The 17,494-nt window shown below is 45.8% G+C and overlaps 1 protein-coding gene across 6 annotated transcripts in view; it reads right to left on the bottom strand.

Annotated features, from left to right (window-relative positions):
• The window catches only part of GTF3C5 (general transcription factor IIIC subunit 5), a 50,180-nt gene extending 35,343 nt beyond the window's left edge, over positions 1–14,837 (bottom strand). For 2 of the 6 annotated variants that reach the window (XM_075578782.1, XM_075578787.1), the window contains exons 1-4: positions 14,555–14,835; positions 8,361–8,475; positions 1,737–1,898; positions 1,338–1,597 (exon numbers count right to left, since the gene is read on the bottom strand). In XM_075578782.1, coding sequence (XP_075434897.1) covers positions 1,338–1,597; positions 1,737–1,898; positions 8,361–8,472 — 534 coding nt within the window. In that variant the 5' untranslated portion in view covers positions 8,473–8,475; positions 14,555–14,835. Of the gene's footprint in view, positions 1–1,337; positions 1,598–1,736; positions 1,899–8,344; positions 8,476–12,752; positions 13,296–13,325; positions 13,380–14,554 lie in introns of those variants that run through there. The other 4 variants (XM_075578783.1, XM_075578786.1, XM_075578785.1 and 1 more) reach the window with 4 other exon arrangements.
• Positions 14,838–17,494: the final 2,657 nt, after the last annotated feature.

Here is a 17,494-nt window from a genome sequence, read left to right as displayed (position 1 = left end):
GGACGGGTCCCGCTGTGAGATCGCCGCACGTGGACTTCTAAACCATGGGACGTGGAGAAGACCTGGGGGGGGGGGTAAGGAGAGCAGTAGGAACGCCTGATGTTAAACATCCTCCAGAAATCGGAAAACATTTTATTGCAGATGTGTCAGGTAGACAGGTGGACAACAAATCAGACCTTGTACATTGTAGCTTGTAAGGTACTATACCTTTTGTAATTGTATATGTAAACGTATCAATCTTTTATATTTAGTGTTTGCACCTTTGGGTGTCCCAGGACATTGCTACCTATTTATGGGGTCTGGCACTCCAGGGGTCCCAAGATGTAGTAGCTACATCAGGGCCGGGCAACTTCAGTCCTCAAGGGCCACCAACAGGTCAGTTTGAAAGGATATATTCTTCTCCGCCCCCCCCCCCCATACTGGCCAAACAAAAGGAGTTGTATTTTGGGAACGGGGGGGGGGGGATGAGTGGAATAATAGATAATTCAGTTAACCCTACGCTGATTGAGACGCAGGACCTGAAATATCCAATTGTTATATTTGTGCAAAGTTACTCCTCCTTGGCAGCTCCTATTGCTCCCCATAACCACTCTACGTCCCTCAGTGGCACAAGCAAGGCTCACACGTGCAAAGCTCTCTGATACACATGAATGTTGAGACACGTATGCACCAAATGACCTTCAACTCAACATCAAGGTCTTGTATGACTGTTGGAGGGGCCGATGATTGCCGGTTGCCGACCATAACCCAACAATACAACAGCCCAGATGTATCAGTGAGACCGTATCCCATCTAGAGATTGGCTAAAAATTTTTTTGCCAGATTTGGATCCGCAGCGGATCAGCCGGTTCCTTTGGTTCGCGGATTTCAGCGGATCAATGACAAAAAAGGGCGATTCGCGGTTTGCAAAATAATTATCATTCATACACTCCGAGGATTCCGCAGCACGGGGACGGGTTTGTAGCCTCCAATCCGCGGATTCAGCGGTCCGTTCTTAAGAATCCGCCAACATAGCGCTGAATCCGCGGCTTGGATTCTACAAATCTGGCCACGGGTTGTATCCGACGGCGGATTTTGATGAATACGCGCGGATTGAAACCCGCCCCAAATCCATTGGACGGATTTTTACGTGAAACAGATTTTTGGGGGGTAGCATCAACGAAAAATTCGGGAAACGGATTCGGGGAGGGTTCCACCATCTTTAATCCCATTCTCATTTTTGAAGCCGTGTTTGCGACGCATCTTTGAATTGACCAGATCCCAGCCATTGGCTTCATAGCTTAAAGGTCAAGAACACAGCAAACCCCCCGGCCCTTCTATCCCCAAAGCAAACTTACTTTGCTGCACTTTACACAGTGGTAAGTGTCCATGCCGGTGGAGTAGCCCATGCTGTAATTGATGGGGTGGTCAGAGTCTGCTGTCGGGGGGCTACTGTACAGGTTTATGCAGCGCTGTTGGATGGTGGGAGACAAGTGGGAAGACATCTGCTTCAAGCTGTAGGCAGAGTGCAGGGTGTCCCAGGAGTAGCTGTGCTTGTAGAAGGCTGTTAGGGGGGGTGAGCTGTAGGCCTTAATAGGCAATGGAGAAAGAGCAATTCCTGGAGGAGACGGCAAAGAATAAAGGATATGAAATGAACAAGAAATCAAGTCATCAAATATACTTATTTTTAGCTCACTTTAACCCGGGTCTATTATTGCAATGTAACACGCATAAAAAGGTTGTTCGCTGTGGTGTACCTTGACTTGAAGGTGTAGAGGTGCTCCTGCTCAGATAGGGGGCCGGCCCCCTATCCTCCTGTGGGTCACCAAGCGCTTCCTTCTTGATACAGTTTTCCGGGGTGTGTCTTTGGAGGGCTGTGCAGAACGGAAGGACTCCAGCTGGAGACCCCACACACGGAGCTGAGGTGAGAGACAGGTGTACAACATGGTTTATTGTGCCCTAGCGGGCCAAGCTAGAGAATACTGTACCTTGGCTTGCAAAGACCGGTGTTATTCATAAGAATGATATGACAGAGTGCCCACGGCTTAAAATGTTACCTGTGACACTATTGTGCCCTGGTGAACACATGTGAGGTACCACCTCTTAAGAGTATGGTGTTACCAATATGAATACTTCAATGCTGTCCAAAAGGGCAAGAAAGTTTAACAAGGCGAGGGTACAAGGTCACAGGAGTATGTCTCGCACGGATCCAACAGACCAAGTAGCAAAATAGGAGAGGATGTACCCAGAGCGTGCTATCGATTCAGTTACAGGCACCTCCTGACAATAAAATACCCTACAAACACGTATTGAATTAAGAGTACATCCTGGGAACAGAACCTCCCTTTTCTCTACCTGGTCACTTTGAATACTGTGCCACAGAGCGCTAATAGAGTGAAATCCAGTTCTTGTTTTGACATGAAGTGTCACCAAGCTAGGGTGTTCCCTCTACAGATAATGTGCTGTCATTTGCCAAACCTGGTGCTACAAAAGAACTTTGCAAGAATAAGCTTGTTGACACAATGTGTGTGAAGCCGCAATATTTGCACGGACACGGGGCCAATTTACTGTGTCCCCAAATCCGGCTTTGATTGAGCTGAGAAAACATTTCCTAGATCAGTGGTGGATCCTCTTCCCACTGAGGAGGCCCCGTAGGCACAGGACGCCCGCCCATACACTCTTTCCTTGCTGTGCCTTCCCATTCATTCTTTGTGGCAGTATACCCGGTCATCACAGCTAACAGCAACGTATTACTGGAAAACACAGGGCCCGGCTTTTAACCCGTTAGCTGTAAGAGAGGCCTATAATACACTGCTTTTGTAAAGGGCTGTACATCACGGCCAGTGCAGTGTGCTGATAGTTCCATCGTAGGGTGACAATGAACATATACTTTAAGACATGTATGTGTTTTGTTTGATTATATTGCGCTGCAGGCAGAACATACAAGAAAGTGAATTTGATTTATGCCTGGGCAAAGATCACAGAGATTACTCAACTGCCTGAAGCTTCTAGCTGTAAGCAAATCTGGAAATGTGAAGGGCTTGATACTGTGCTATGAAGCAGTAGATCTGGATATAAAGGGGCAATCCAAGCGGCACTTAAAAAAAAATATATATATATATACATATGTATATTTTGTTTTAATATATGCAGCCTTTGATTACTTGTATTGAAAACTAATTACCTAAGCTGCCGATCAATTCGTTCCCCTATATAAAGCGGTGTTCCATCCAGGGGTCTCAATATGTTCTGTTTTTTTATGGTTATAAAGCTGAGGGTCCCTCAGAGCTGAACCACGTTAATGTCAATTCCGGGGACCCTGCTTCCTGAGATCCAGACCTCCTCTGCAGGTGCTGCTGGCTACGTCCCGGTTCCTAAATCTGCCGGGCGATCAATGTATTCTTATATTACTATGGTAACATTATGTTGCAGTTTGCAGCTTATACTGCTGGGAACATTGGCAACAAATGATCACAAACATGAAAGTGTTACAAAGATCTTGCTGCAGCTGGGGAGGCGGGCTAAAGCCTGCTATGGAAATCAAAGGATGGGCAGTATATTACGACTCATTAAAACTCATAAAGAATGGCAAAAAAATATAGTAAGTATTATCTAATACTACAGAACTGATTAAAAATACATGTAAACACACATGTAGGACATTGCGTTAATTGCTCCTTTAAGAACACTATAGAAATGCTATTTCCTAACACAAATACTTTGGGGCTTATTCTATATCCGCCAAAGTGGCCGATCGGGCTGTTTTTGACTCGAAATTCCCCATTGAAGATGATGAGGAATTTTGCCTGAAAATGGCTCAATCGGCCGGTCCAAAGGTCATAGGACAGGCCCCCGCACGGATGTATCCGTCCTACTATATTAGCACCAGCACCCGGCAGCACTTCTGTATATTACTATTCTTCCCGACAGTGACAAATGTAAGGGGCCTGTGTGATTAGGAAGACGCCAGCACAGACCTGGCAGATTTTTAGTGATGCAGAAAAGGAGGAACGTAATAACAAGAAAATGTAATATACTGCATTAAAATATACTCTTCAAGTGGCTCCATCCCAACTCTCTATAATGGCTTATTTAACATAGATTTGAGATGATTATATTATATTAACTTCTTACACACACAACAGACTCTAGTGAACGGAGCTGCAAATGATGATAAGAATATTTTCTTTTTTTCTGTAGGCAGAGCCGGTATTATTCAGGCGCAATGGGCTGCTGTGCTGAAGAGCTTACAATCCAAGGCTGTGGTTATAGCGCTCCCGATGGCGCGCGGCGAGAATAACAGATCTCTTCCCTATGAGGCCGCCCATAGTGCACGCGATCACGCCAGCAGCCGCGCGGGCAGATTTTTGAAAAGACAAATTATTTTGTCCCTGTCGCGTGACCGCCGCGTCACGCGAGCGGTGCAGCCAATGAGGGTGAACCAGCCTTGCGACGTGTCCGCCACGCCTCCGACCTCAGTGCAGAGATTGCTCGAGCGATAGGCGCGCCCGGCGCCATGCGCTCCGTCCCGCGTGCCTACTATAATCTCAGCCTCATGGTGGTGCCCAAGATCACAACGAGCTGAACCTGGAATTCCAACCGGGTTCACCCACTTCACAAGTAATACCATTTTACCGACGAAATCACCGTCAAACTTAATAAGGCATCAAGGAAAATGTTCCCGGTCTGGAGCTGGTGTTGGACAGAGAGGCTGGGTTCTACGTTGCAGAAATACAGTTATAGTTGCTTAGGGATAAGGCGGAAAGCTGGCACCCGATACCATATTTGAATAAAGTAAATTTGAATGTGCCTGAAGGGTTCAGATAACTGCTGGCATTCCATGAGCGGTTACTCACCCAGAGACACACCCGCTTAGGACTACTAGAGTGTGAGGGGGGAGAGAGGAGAGAGGGGGAGGCAAGCGAGGGGGGGAGACGATTGAGTGGGGGAGACAAGCGAGGGGTGGAGACGAGTGAGGGGCGGAGACAAGCGAGGGGGGTAGAAGAGTGAGGGGGAAGACGAGTGAGGGGGGGAGACAAGTGAGGGGGAGACGAGTGAGTGGTGGGAGACAAGTGAGGGGGGGAGACGAGTCAGGGGGGGAGACAAGTGAGGGGGAGACAAGCAAGGGTGGGAGACAAGTAAGGGGGGAGACGAGTGAGGGGTGAGACGAGTGAGGGGGAGACGAGTGAGGGGTGAGACGAGTGAGGGGGATATGAGTGAGGGGGAGACAAGTGACGGGGTAGACAAGCGGGGGGGAGACAAGTGAGTGGGGGAGACGAGTGAGGAGACAAGCGAGGGGTGAATACAATCGATGGGGGAGACGAGCGAGGGGGGAGACGAGCGAGGGGGGAGACAAGCAAGAGGGGAGATGTGAGCGAGCAGGAGAGATGTGCGGTGGGGGGAAGGAGCAAGCGGGGGGGACAATCAAAGGGAGGAGATGAGCGACCGGGGGAGACAATTGACGGAGAGATGAGTGAGGGAGACAATCGAGGGGGGGAAATGAGCAAAGGGGAGAGACACAGGGGGGGATACAGAAAGTAATGCACAGGAGCCATGTGTCAAATGATTCAATGACCTTTTCAACACTAAATTTACACTGTGAGTATCAATTATTTGATGCAAAACCTGGAGAAAACATGAATTAGAAAATATCAAAGAAAAGAGAACAATTGAAAAGAATAGATTGTTTTTCTTTGATACATTGGTGCTATTTGTTGCCACAGAACTGCACCAGTTTTGCGGTGACGCACAGATCCGCCAGGGAAGAGCTTTGCGCGCATCATGTGTATTTTAGCATCAATATATCTAGGTCAGGGGTTGCCAACTCCAGTCCTCAAGGGCCACCAACAGGCCAGGTTTTCAGGGTATCCCTGCACTGGTGGCTTTGGCAGAAATGACTGAGCCACTGATTGAGCCACCTGTGCTGAAGCAGGGATAATCCTGAAAACCTGACCTGTTGGTGGCCCTTGAGGACTGGAGTTGGCCATGCCTGCTCTAGGTGCTCTGCAGCTATTGTTCCCTGTGCATCGCGTTGGCATGTTGCCAGGGTCAGCAGTAAGGAATCACATTCTGCACCTGGGGAGGTCCCACTTCCGTTTTCTCTGCATTCATGAAACTCTGTCGTGTCATATAAGGCATTAGAGTAACCAGTTTGTGACATGTGACTCAAATGCAAGAATTGAGGCTTAACTTAACGGGAGATGTGCGAAACTGTGCGAAACTGCGCGAAATTGTGCAAAACGGTGCAAAACGGTGCAAAACTGTGCAAACGCATTCATTACATTTGAACCATTTTCCCCCAAATTTGATTCCCGGGGGAATATTTCGCCACGGCCCAATAATGTCGCCAATTTTGCGAGCCTTCAGAAAAGACCGCGAGTAGAACATGGTGTGTGCCCCGTTTGTAGTCTCGGCATAATGCGAATCTAGAGATTTTAGAGGTTTGCGCATAACGCGGGGCGAATCGCTTGTGAACGCTGACTCAGGCGCGGCTTTATTCAGCGAATTGTCTTTATTAAAATAAGGCAAACCTTTATACGTGTTCTGAAAATACGCTAAGGGAAGGGGGTTCCCAACACCAGTCCTCAAGGATTCTCCCCCCCCCCCCCCACCAACAGGTCAGGTTTTCAGGATATCCCAGCTTCAGCACAGGTGACTCAATCAGAAGCTCAGTCTCTGACTGAGCATGAGGTTCAGCTTTGGGGACCCCCCCAGCTTCCCATCTATAACCCTCCCACCCAAAAGATACAAGGAGGTGGAACTGCACCTTTTAATATAGACATATTGAACGTGGCAGACCTGGCAAGGTTACGAGCCGAGGCTATGATATGGTGTGCTTGGAAAGGCGGTGCTGTCCTAACCACGTCGCACCCCTCGCCTGCTACTACCTCTTCCAGGAGAAGGTTCACAGCCTCCATACATTACAGAGCAGGATTTCCTGCGTTCACGAACAGGATTTTGCTGGGGGGACGGAGTGACAGGTTTGTTCATTTAAATGAGGGGTGATCAGCCGCGGGCCCGGAGGGCAGTGACCGGGGCTGGGGTTTCAGGAGCTCTGCAGTGAGCACTAATGCATGTCATTTGTGTGCAATTAGCCTGTGAGGCCACTTGGTAACATAGAGTACATGGTGGATCATGTATATGAGGGCTCCACTGCTGGCAAGCCACGTGTGACCTCTCTGCGGCCCGTGGATCCCTTTCATATTAGTGGCTCACGCTGAAACTCAATTGTAGGTTACTGCCACGTAAATATATATATATATATATGGTACAGGTAACACACGTGCTGGCAACGTGTTGAATAATCATTTGCAAGTCTTTAAAAGTATATAAAATGACATTATAATGAGATTGTGGCCCTTCCACTCCCAGGTGTTTTCTGATCCGGCCTCTTTGGGGAGCCCGGCTGTATAAAATGACCTCTAAACACCCAATAGGAAGCGGCAACGCCATCGCTTGGTATTGGACCACGGGCTTCGCTGGTCTCTTTAATTTCCTAAATCGGAGCTGAAACCGTCGGCAACTAAAACGGCCAGTATCTGAAGAACCGGAGGCGCCCCGGACCTAATATTAGTGCAGTACGGATCCGGGGGACCCCGCAGCTTGAATACTGCAAAAACAAATCAGTGTGCAACCCCCCCCCCCAAATGAGCAGACAAGATTACTGCTTTAATACAGTCTACAATAAGTATGTCTTTATTTTATATATATATATCTTTATTTATATAGCGCCATCCAGGTATATAGCGCTTTATAATACGCGTGATGTAATATTATAACACAATGGGAATAAGCGCCGCAGACATAAAACAAGAGGAAAAGGAGTCCCTGCCCCGAAGAGCTTACAATCTAAGTGATATATCTATATATGGGGGAGGCTGCTCTGAACGAGACTGCCTGATTTGTTCAGAAACTCTATGCAATTCATGGCGATTATCAGTAAAGGCTACCTATACTCTTCCATTATAAAGTGTGTGTGTGTGTGTGTGTGTGTGTGTGTGTGTGTGTGTGTGTGTGTGTGTGTGTGTGTGTGTGTGTGTGTGTGTGTGTGTGTGTGTGTGTGTGTGTGTGTGTGTGTGTGTGTGTGTGTGTGTGTGTGTGTGTGTGCTGCATAGTATATTAAAAGTTAATATTACTCTTCCATTATAAAGTATATATATATATGTGTGTGTGTGTGTGTGTGTGTGTGTGCTGCATAGTATATTAAAAGTTAATATTACTCTTCCATTATAAAGTGTGTGTATATATATATATATTATATATATATATATTGTGTGTGTGCTGCATAGTATATTAAAAGGTTAATATTACTCCAACTTCTTTCTAATGGTGCTGTGATTTTGCCGTGTTCTCCCTACACCCATACCATGAAACTTGCTCACCGTGGCACACATTGGTGGCAGGGTCCCATGCAGGCAGCCACCTGTCTTCCACGTAGCGGTGCTGGTGGTACGTGTGGGCCTTCTTGCTCTTGACCAAAAAGGAGCGTGGCATTTTCTGCAGAGTAAAGACATTCACATGGTTGTTTGCCGGCCCGTCACATTCCCTCCCACCTTAATTATCATAGGGATTACATTAGACCAGGGGGTTCTCAAGACACCTCCCCCCCCCCAACAGATCAGGTTATCCCTGCTTCAGCACAGGTGGCTCAATCAGGCCTAGTTTCAGCACAGGTGACTTCATGAGTCACAGCTTCAGCACAGATGGCTCAATCAGTCCCTGCTTCAGCACTGGTGGCTCAATCAGTGGCTCAGTCTTCAACCGAGCCACTGATTGAGCCACCTGTGCTAAAGCAGGGGTATCCTGAACACCTGTTGGTGGCCCTTGAGGACTGGCGTTGCCCCGCCCCTGCAGTAGAGATATGCTTGAATAGGAGCTTAGGTTTCCTGATGTACCGTATCCCTCCTGGGTATCCAGACAAATAGTATCCACAAACCCCCAAAAAGGGGAAGCCAGCACTCATCAGGAGAACAGGAAGAGCGCACATGATGGCTGAATTCATGGTTGAATTTATTTGAAGGGGGTCGAAGTGAGAGGTGAATAAACCTTCCCCCCCCCCCACTTACAATGCCACGTGTTCCGTGTCCATCTGTCCCCTCACCTGACGCCAGAGGAATAAATTCAGCCAGCAGTTCAGCCAACGGGAGAGCTACCTTTTATTTTATTTTGATGTGCGCTGGTTCCCTCTTTGGGTGTTTGTAGATACTGAATTTGATAAATAACCCCCATTATATCAGTCATTTGCTTCCCTTTTGCTTTGTGAACCGATCTGGGATTCATAGCGAGGAGTTAAAGAATATTTACTCTATGGATGTGTTATTTAATAGGGTGTGTCCAATTCTGCACCTCTCATTTTTCTGTGTCACCACCTCTGCCAGGCGTGAGGGGACACAAACCTCCCTAATTTGGTTACCAAGCTGGGTACATGGAAGGCAGCGGCAAGTAAATAATGGTGCAGTGCGAAAATGCAAACTTTGATAAGCTTTAATACTTGGACTCGTGCACATCTATATTGGAAGGGTGTCGCTCGCCTTCAAAAATGAAAAATAGTCGCCGACAACAAAAAGAAGCCAGAGAGTGCAAGGATTCGGGTTAGGGTGCTGTAATTTGTCATGTCTCCCAACATATCACTTAGATTGTAAGCTCTCCGGGGCAGAAATTTCCTCTCCTATTGTCTCAGTTTGCTGCGCTTATTGTATTATAATTCCCAGTACTGTATTGTCTTTGTAAAACACCGTGTACACTATTGTCTTTGTAAAGCGCTGAGTGGGCACTATATATAAATAAAGATTATACATATATACAAAAAGGTAATGTTCCAGCAAACCGGTAATTGCCCTTAAAAAAGCCTTTTTATTGCTGCAGCCTCAGGTGAAAAACATGGTATATTCCATAGAAAGAATAGAGCTGGGTTTCCAGGTAAATGACCCTATTTACTAAAAACATAAAAGGTAATACAGTCGCCCTTAATATCCAGGGGATAAACCACTAACTTGCGGAGTATTATTGGTTCTGAGCTGATCAGAGAAGCAGCCCACGGATCAGAGAAGCAGCTCACGGAACAGAGAAGCAGCTCACGGATCAGAGAAGTAGCTCACGGATCAGAGAAGCAGCTCACGGAACAGAGAAGCAGCTCACGGATCAGAGAAGCAGCTCACGGATCACAGAAGCAGTCCATGGATCAGAGAAGCAGTCCACGGATCAGAGAAGCAGCCCACGGATCAGAGAAGCAGCTCACGGAACAGAGAAGCAGCCCACAGATCAGAGAAGCAGTCCACGGTCAGTGGCAGTTACCGCTATATCTCGCGCCCTACCTCATATCGCGGCTGGATGACTCCGGGTCATTTCCGCTCTGACTGACCCTTCTTCCGATGGACGATACAAGTGTTAATACTTAGGCTAGGGTGACCATACAGTCCCGGAGTTTCATTGAAAGCCCGGGTGTCCTGGCAATATTCTCCAAAACCATTGAAATGCCCCGGGGGGATTAGCTATACCCTGTTTGTACTCACTTAAAACTATAAACATAGACACTGCAAGTTTTTTTATGTGATCGATCATATCAAAGAGTAAATATTTTAATGATATATTGGTCATCTCTAATGAAATGGTTTATTAATATAAAGCTGGGGTGGTCAACTCCTATCTTAAGGGCCACCAACAGGTCTGGTTTTCAGGATATCAGTGGCTCAGTCAATGACTGCACCACCTGTGCTGAAGCAGAGATATCCTGACATCCTGACCTGGTTGGGGAGCCTTGAGGACTGGAGTTTTTTTTTTTAAGTGATGTCATGCGTTTTATAAATCATTTTTTGAATGTGTCCTGGTTTCTACTTTTGCAAATCTGCTCACCCTACACAGACCCCTTAATATAAAGGGAAAGAGGGACCTAACGCCACACATTTCGTTTTTCAAGCTTGCCCTGGTCCTGATTCCTCTTCCTGATTGAGGCAGCGCGAGAAATGTGCCCTGCTTATTAAAACGCCTTCAAATGCCAATCTTAGCAATGAGGGTGGCACGCTCACCGGGGGGTCTGGTTCCACAAATGTTTCACCTTTTGGTTCTGACAGAGCGTGCCTGATTTTGGTTTTGGGATTGTTTTTTGCTATAAAAAAAAAAAATGATGGGGAAAAAAATAATTCTTGGGTTGTTAAAAAAATAAATAAATATATATTTTTTAAAAAAAACATCTCTCTCTCTCCCAAAAGAAATAAAAAAAAATAAAAAATAAAAAAAAAATATATATATATATATATTGTTCCTAACTGTTGCTTTGGGGAAATATCTCCACATTTGCATTACGCACAGCCCTGTGCTCATTTGCATTCAGTTATGGGTTGGGAAGATGTCAGGCGCTTGGGTACAGTACTTCCCCCACTGTTCGCATTGGTACCTGACCCCCAGAACCTGCACATATAGCTCGCTCTCTGCTGCACATCACCAGCTGGCAGCGGTGTACCCGGGCAGCCTGGCAAGGGAGGATGGAAAACTGATCCTACACTGGCGTCAGACCGGTTCCAGGTGGACACTCCTTTGCATGGTCATTTGCATGTGCCCCGCAAGGATTTAGCACTGTCCCCATCATGCACATCCCAGCGTTGATCTTGTAGATAAGAAAGCAGCGCTGGCGCTCTGCCCACGCACAGGTTCGTGTGTTAACACAACTGCAAAGCAAAGTGTGTCAATACCGTCCGAGAGCAACCTTATCAGACGCTGTGATCCGTGAGCATGAAGGCTGGGAGGGGGGGGGGGGGTTATCGAAGTCCCCCAGCTGCAAAACTGGAGCAAAAACTCTGCACCGGATTGTGTAACCCATTTATATAACCGATAAAATACCATTGGTTTGATTGGAGAAAATAAAAATGATGAGTGTTTAAAAACCCTCACTTATGAAAAGAAAAACAGATAAGTATATATCAAGATAATATATCATATTGGATGTAGGGGGGGGGGGGGGGGCTTCTTGTCCCTTTCCTCTCTGGCCCCACCTTTATCTATCCTTTTTCTTTATCTTTTCTATGTTTAAAAAAAAATAAGAATAATTTGAATTTAAAAGAATCCAAAGAGATTTATATATAACAATTACATTGATTTGCAACATACAGAAAATAGTAAAGAAAAATTGTTATGAAGATAATTGTTTTTTTTTACTAAGATAGATGTATAAATATTGTTCCTTTATCAAAATTGTACATTTAAGTAAGAGGTTAATTTATTTAAGTAAAATAATTAAAAAAAAAAATATATTGAAACAAAACAAAAAATAATAATAAATACATATTAATAAACTTTTCCATGGTAAACAAATGCCATTGAGGGTTTTTATCAGCTGCATCTCATGCAGGGGTGGGCAACTTCAGACTTAGGGGCTGCCAACAGGTCAGGTTTTCAGGACACCCCTGCTTCAGCACAGGTGGCTCAATCTGAGCCACCTGTGCTGAAGCAGAGATGTCCTGAAAACCTGACCTGTTGATGGCCCTTGAGGACTGGAGTTGCCCACCCCTGGTCTAATGCCTATACATTAAGAAATTAATTAAATAGGTTAAGAAAAGGTGTAAAATGATCTAGGAAAGTAAATATAGAGTCGTACCCATAGCCGCGAGAGCCAGAACTCTGGCAAAGGAACATTCCACTGGCCGCACCAGGTCCCTGTGTTATAACACTACTGAGGCCTTAGCAGCGCTGCACTTAGTAAGGATCGTGTTATATTATTAAGCCCTTTGCAGCCACAACACCTTTGTACAACAGCCACCAGAGTTTTATAGTGACATTACCTTCGCACGTTGTGGTGTATTTGGTTATTTTAATCCCACTTTCTGGGCACAGAGAGCACCAAAGTCTTTGTTTTCCTCTGCCTCAAATCGCTCCCCCGTAAACTCTTCCCCAAACCCGAATCTCACGCGAAACGAGCTCTTTTTCCTTTTCTTTTTAACGTCGAGCCTTCGTTCGCTGATCCATGTTTCACTCGGATATGCCGCTTCTTATCCGGCTTCACTTGTTCAAGTGGGAAATAGGCTTACAACATCTTTGATTAACCCCCGTTGCTGTCCTCTCTGGCAGCCAGGTAAGGGTGAAGGTAAGAAAGAGTTGCATGAATGCCAGAGAGGGACTAAGGTACTGTCCTTTGAAGTTGGAAAATGTGTACTTGCTAACCAGCATTATTGTTCCCCCGTAACCTTTTACTGGAGGGGTGCAACTAACTTTGCCAAATCACTTTATCTCAACTTGCGCCAGTTATTGAAAATTAGACTGTAAGCTGTTTGGGTCAGAACCGCACTATGTCTATGATTAGCTACAATACCGAGTACACCAGCAAATATTTGTAATATATAAAAAAATATATATACTTTATGGGTAGTTTTCAAGCCTTCGTTGTACTGCGCTCTGGCATAAGTTGGAACCTAAGAAATAAGTCGTAGTAATACATTTTAGAATACAAACGATAAATTATACTGGATTCATTATTATTGAAAGTGTGAAAAACTCATTACAGATCTTTACCATCCATTCACGCAGTTAATTAATGAAAGGTTACCACATTTTAGTGAATGAATGTATATAAGTATGTATATCTTTATTTATATAGCGCCATCAAAGTGCATAGCAGTAACACATGAGACATAATATTGTAACACAATGGGAATAAACGCTTGAGACATTGTAACATTAGGGAAAGGAGTACCTGCCCCAAAGAGCTTACAATCTAATTCCAAATCCTTTGGAATAGTCAACAAAACACATGAAAGTAGATGTCAGCGATTCTATATCAACCACTTGTAGCAGCAAAACCGCAGAAAGAAACAGGACAAGATTTTTTCTGTGCCTCAATATATTTAATAAATCCTGTGCTGTTATTTTTTATTTTTTTTTCACCAGTTTTCTGACGCCCGTCCTCACTGGCACAACGACGTCAGATTTATCAGAGATAAAAGACATGTAACTGCGTTTCACAATCCTATTGGAAAATTGGATCATTTGTAGGGGCAAGAAATATAAATGCATGAGGTTAATAGAGCACAGCTCAGGGGTGGGAAACTCCAGTCCTCAGGGGCCACCAACAGGTCAGGTTTTCAGGATATCCCTGCTACAGCACAGGTGGCTCAACCAGTCCTAGCTTGAGCACAGGTGGATCAGTCAAAGACTTGACCTGTGCTGAAGCAGGTATAGCATGAAAACCTGGCCCTTGAGGACTGGAGTTGCCCACCCCTAGCTATGAGGGTGTGTGTTTGAACATAGACTGATACAGGCATTTTCTAAATATACTCAATGAATAAATATCACCTGCATCTACTTTGAGTTTGAATCAGGGGAGCCCGGTTCGATTCCCAGTGTCAGCTCCCTGTGACCTTGGGCAAGTCACTTTATCTCCCTATGCCTTCAGGCACCAAAACACATAGATTGTAAGCTCACCTGGGCAGGGACTGTGTCTACAAAAATTCCCATGTACAATGCTGCCCGATATTGTGAGTCCCATCGGGAGAAAAGCACGATTAATAAACAAACCTATTATTATTACTTTGAACCTACAACTCCTCACTGATTTCCTTCAATGTAGATGTCAATTGTAGTACAGTACCTCAATGCTCCTGATGCAGGGGGGTGAGTCCCAGGGCTGTGCTCTCTCCTCTGCCTGCTGGCGACACACTGATGTACAGTGCAACTGTCCTCATCTCCTTCTCTTTCCCTTCGGCCTCTGTCTTTTCCCCCCGCCCTGATTTTTCAATCTGATTACTTGTGTCAAAATCTGGAGACGCTGCAACCAATAGGCAAGCACATGGCTCAGGCAATATTTGCTTATCAAAACTCCAGCAGACTTGAGTAGTTCAGCCGAGCCCGCCACACATCTGCTTTCAGCGTGCGAGGGTGATAAAAACCTATAGCGAAACTTTCTTTGGGTTTGTTATGTGCAGTTTGACCCTTATCACTGGCAGACAAACGCTCGGGGAAGGGCGATTCGCTGAAACGTTCTCTTCTCTCAACTCCCTTGTTTTCACCAACATGAGTGTATCACATTAGAAATGTGTGAGTATAGAAATATATGTAGATATCATTAAACATGATAAAACTCTTGATTATTACTAGATCCTATGGTGCTAAGATAGTTATAGCAGTGACTAACCGATGGTTTCTGATGTAACATAGCATACTTTTGCTGTTGCTCCTCTACACATCTCCAGGCCACCCAAGCCCTCTTCTTAAAAGCCCAAAGTACATGACCTGTGAGTCTTCGATGCTGCCCCCGTCACCCTTTGGATTATGCCCGTAAATACAAGAAAGGTCTGGAGGTCCAATGTCCACAGCTTATATTAAATGCCAAAACAGGAAGTGCCCAACTCTGCCAGAGTGCCCCCACCCCAAACGGTAAGGCCAATGGTCCTCATCCATGGCCTGGAAAACACCCCGCAAGCCTGGCACAGCTGCAGACACTCCGATGTCTCAACGTCAACTGCGAGAATGGGTCCCAGGTACCCAAAGCACAATGAGCCCTGCCCACTCGCCAATCCATGCCAACACCAGGCATTAACGTACCACAGCCCGTCTGGCAAGGATACCCTGCACTTAACCCCTGCCCCACCCAAACAGTCGTTGTGACAAAGGCAACATAACGCCCCAACAGACACCTCAAAATATATTAATATAATCCTTTATTATTAATACAGTATCATGGTTCTTTTTTTTTTTTTTTTTAAAAGAAGTACAAAGCATTACTTGCGTGGGAAGGCGCGGATTGAAGAACCCGCCCGGCACCCCACCTATATCACCTCCCCCCAGGCCAAATCCCCCAGGGGCGGCGACGCCATTATCCTGCCAGCCCCCATCAGATTGCGGTAAGGAGGGGGGGGGAGCCTTGCCCATGCGGTCATGCCAACCTTCGGTGTAATTCTCAGGGCTACTCAATGGTAACTCCAACTGCACAATGCAATCGCGGACAGGTTCACTTGGAACAATACACTGGTTCTGCCAAGTGTGGCACAGCTGGCGACTCTATTCCCCAAAGAGCTTGCAATCTATTTATTTATAAAATGTGTTACCAGGAAGTAATACATTGAGAGTTACCTCTCGCTTTCAAGTATGTCCTGGGCGATTTTGGAGCTGGAGAAATAAAGGGAGTTATTTATTAACGTCTACCAGCTGCAAAACGGAGGCAATGTCTCTGCAAAAGGATTGCCCCAGAGTTATCGCAGGAGAAACTTCCACTGCTTTATCTCGGATTGCTTTTCTTTGATGGATTTAGCTGTTTTTTGCCCTACTTTTGCAGCCGGGACACTTTAGTAAGGAGACCCCCACAGTGACCTGCAGAAGGTCCCAAGGAGATGATGCTGTTCTGCACACTACAGACGTAACCGCACTCACCGTCTCCAGAGGCGTGGCTGGCAAAGCAAAACGCCACAGCTATCAAGATAACGCCGCCGTGACATCGGTGCAGGGGGGGGGGTCCATGCTCACGGATCGGACCCCCCCATAGTTATAATCCTACAGCGCCAGGACAGCTACGGTTGGGGTCACACAGCTGGAGATGATAAGTTCTGCTACATCTGTAACTAACAACAAAAAGCCCCAGTGTTACATCCAACATGCCAAATGATTTCGCCAAAAACGTATCTGTCTCTCTTCTCATAAGTGAGGATCACTTCATCAAATTCTTTGTCCAACATATTTTTAATCCTGCAACCACCCCAAGGTATAACCTTATTATTACAGGTCCTAACACTATCTGGAAACGTTCTGTTTGCCTCTGACAGAGGAAGACGTCTTCATAGACTGCTCATTCACAGGTGCATCACAATACAGGAGCTGCTATTTAAAAGTGGTCTGGGCGAGGTTTAAACCAGGGAGGACGGATCACAAACCTCCAAGCCCTGCAAGCTCAGAACCCAAACTCACCACACCATACAGGCATACCCCGGTTTAAGGACACTCACTTTAAGTACACTCGCGAGTAAGTACATCTCGCTCAATAGGCAAACGGCAGCTCATGCATGCGCCTGTCAGCACGTCCTGAACAGCAATACCGGCTCCCTACCTGTACCGAAGCTGTGCGCAAGCGGGGAGACTATAGAGCCTGTTACAAATGCGTTATTTACATTAGTTATGCACGTATATGACGATTGCTGTACAGTACATGCATCGATAAGTGGGGAAAGGTAGTGCTTCACTTTAAGTACATTTTCGCTTTACATACATGCTCCGGTCCCATTGCGTACGCTAATGCGGGGTATGCCTGTATATATCTTTCTGTCATAAGGAGTGCTACTGGGGTTGTGACCTAATGTATACAACGGTACATACATCTGCAACGTATCCCATCCGCACCAAAGACAGTGTGGGGGGAGTTGGGTCACTCTCCCTAATTTGCATGAGTGGGGAAGTATCCAAGAAGTGAATTGTTAGAAGTTGATGACTCCGGACAATAGATATAATAATAATAATAATATTAATAATAAGATATTCCTTTTTTCTGTAGTGCTGCTGCAAATACTGCACGGCCAATGAATCCCTGCTCCAAAAAGCTAAC

This window comes from Ascaphus truei, chromosome 21 (assembly GCF_040206685.1).
Source record: "Ascaphus truei isolate aAscTru1 chromosome 21, aAscTru1.hap1, whole genome shotgun sequence".
NCBI lineage: Eukaryota > Metazoa > Chordata > Amphibia > Anura > Ascaphidae > Ascaphus > Ascaphus truei.
Note: the sequence above shows the minus strand (reverse complement) of the source record. Positions and strands in the feature narration are given on the sequence as shown.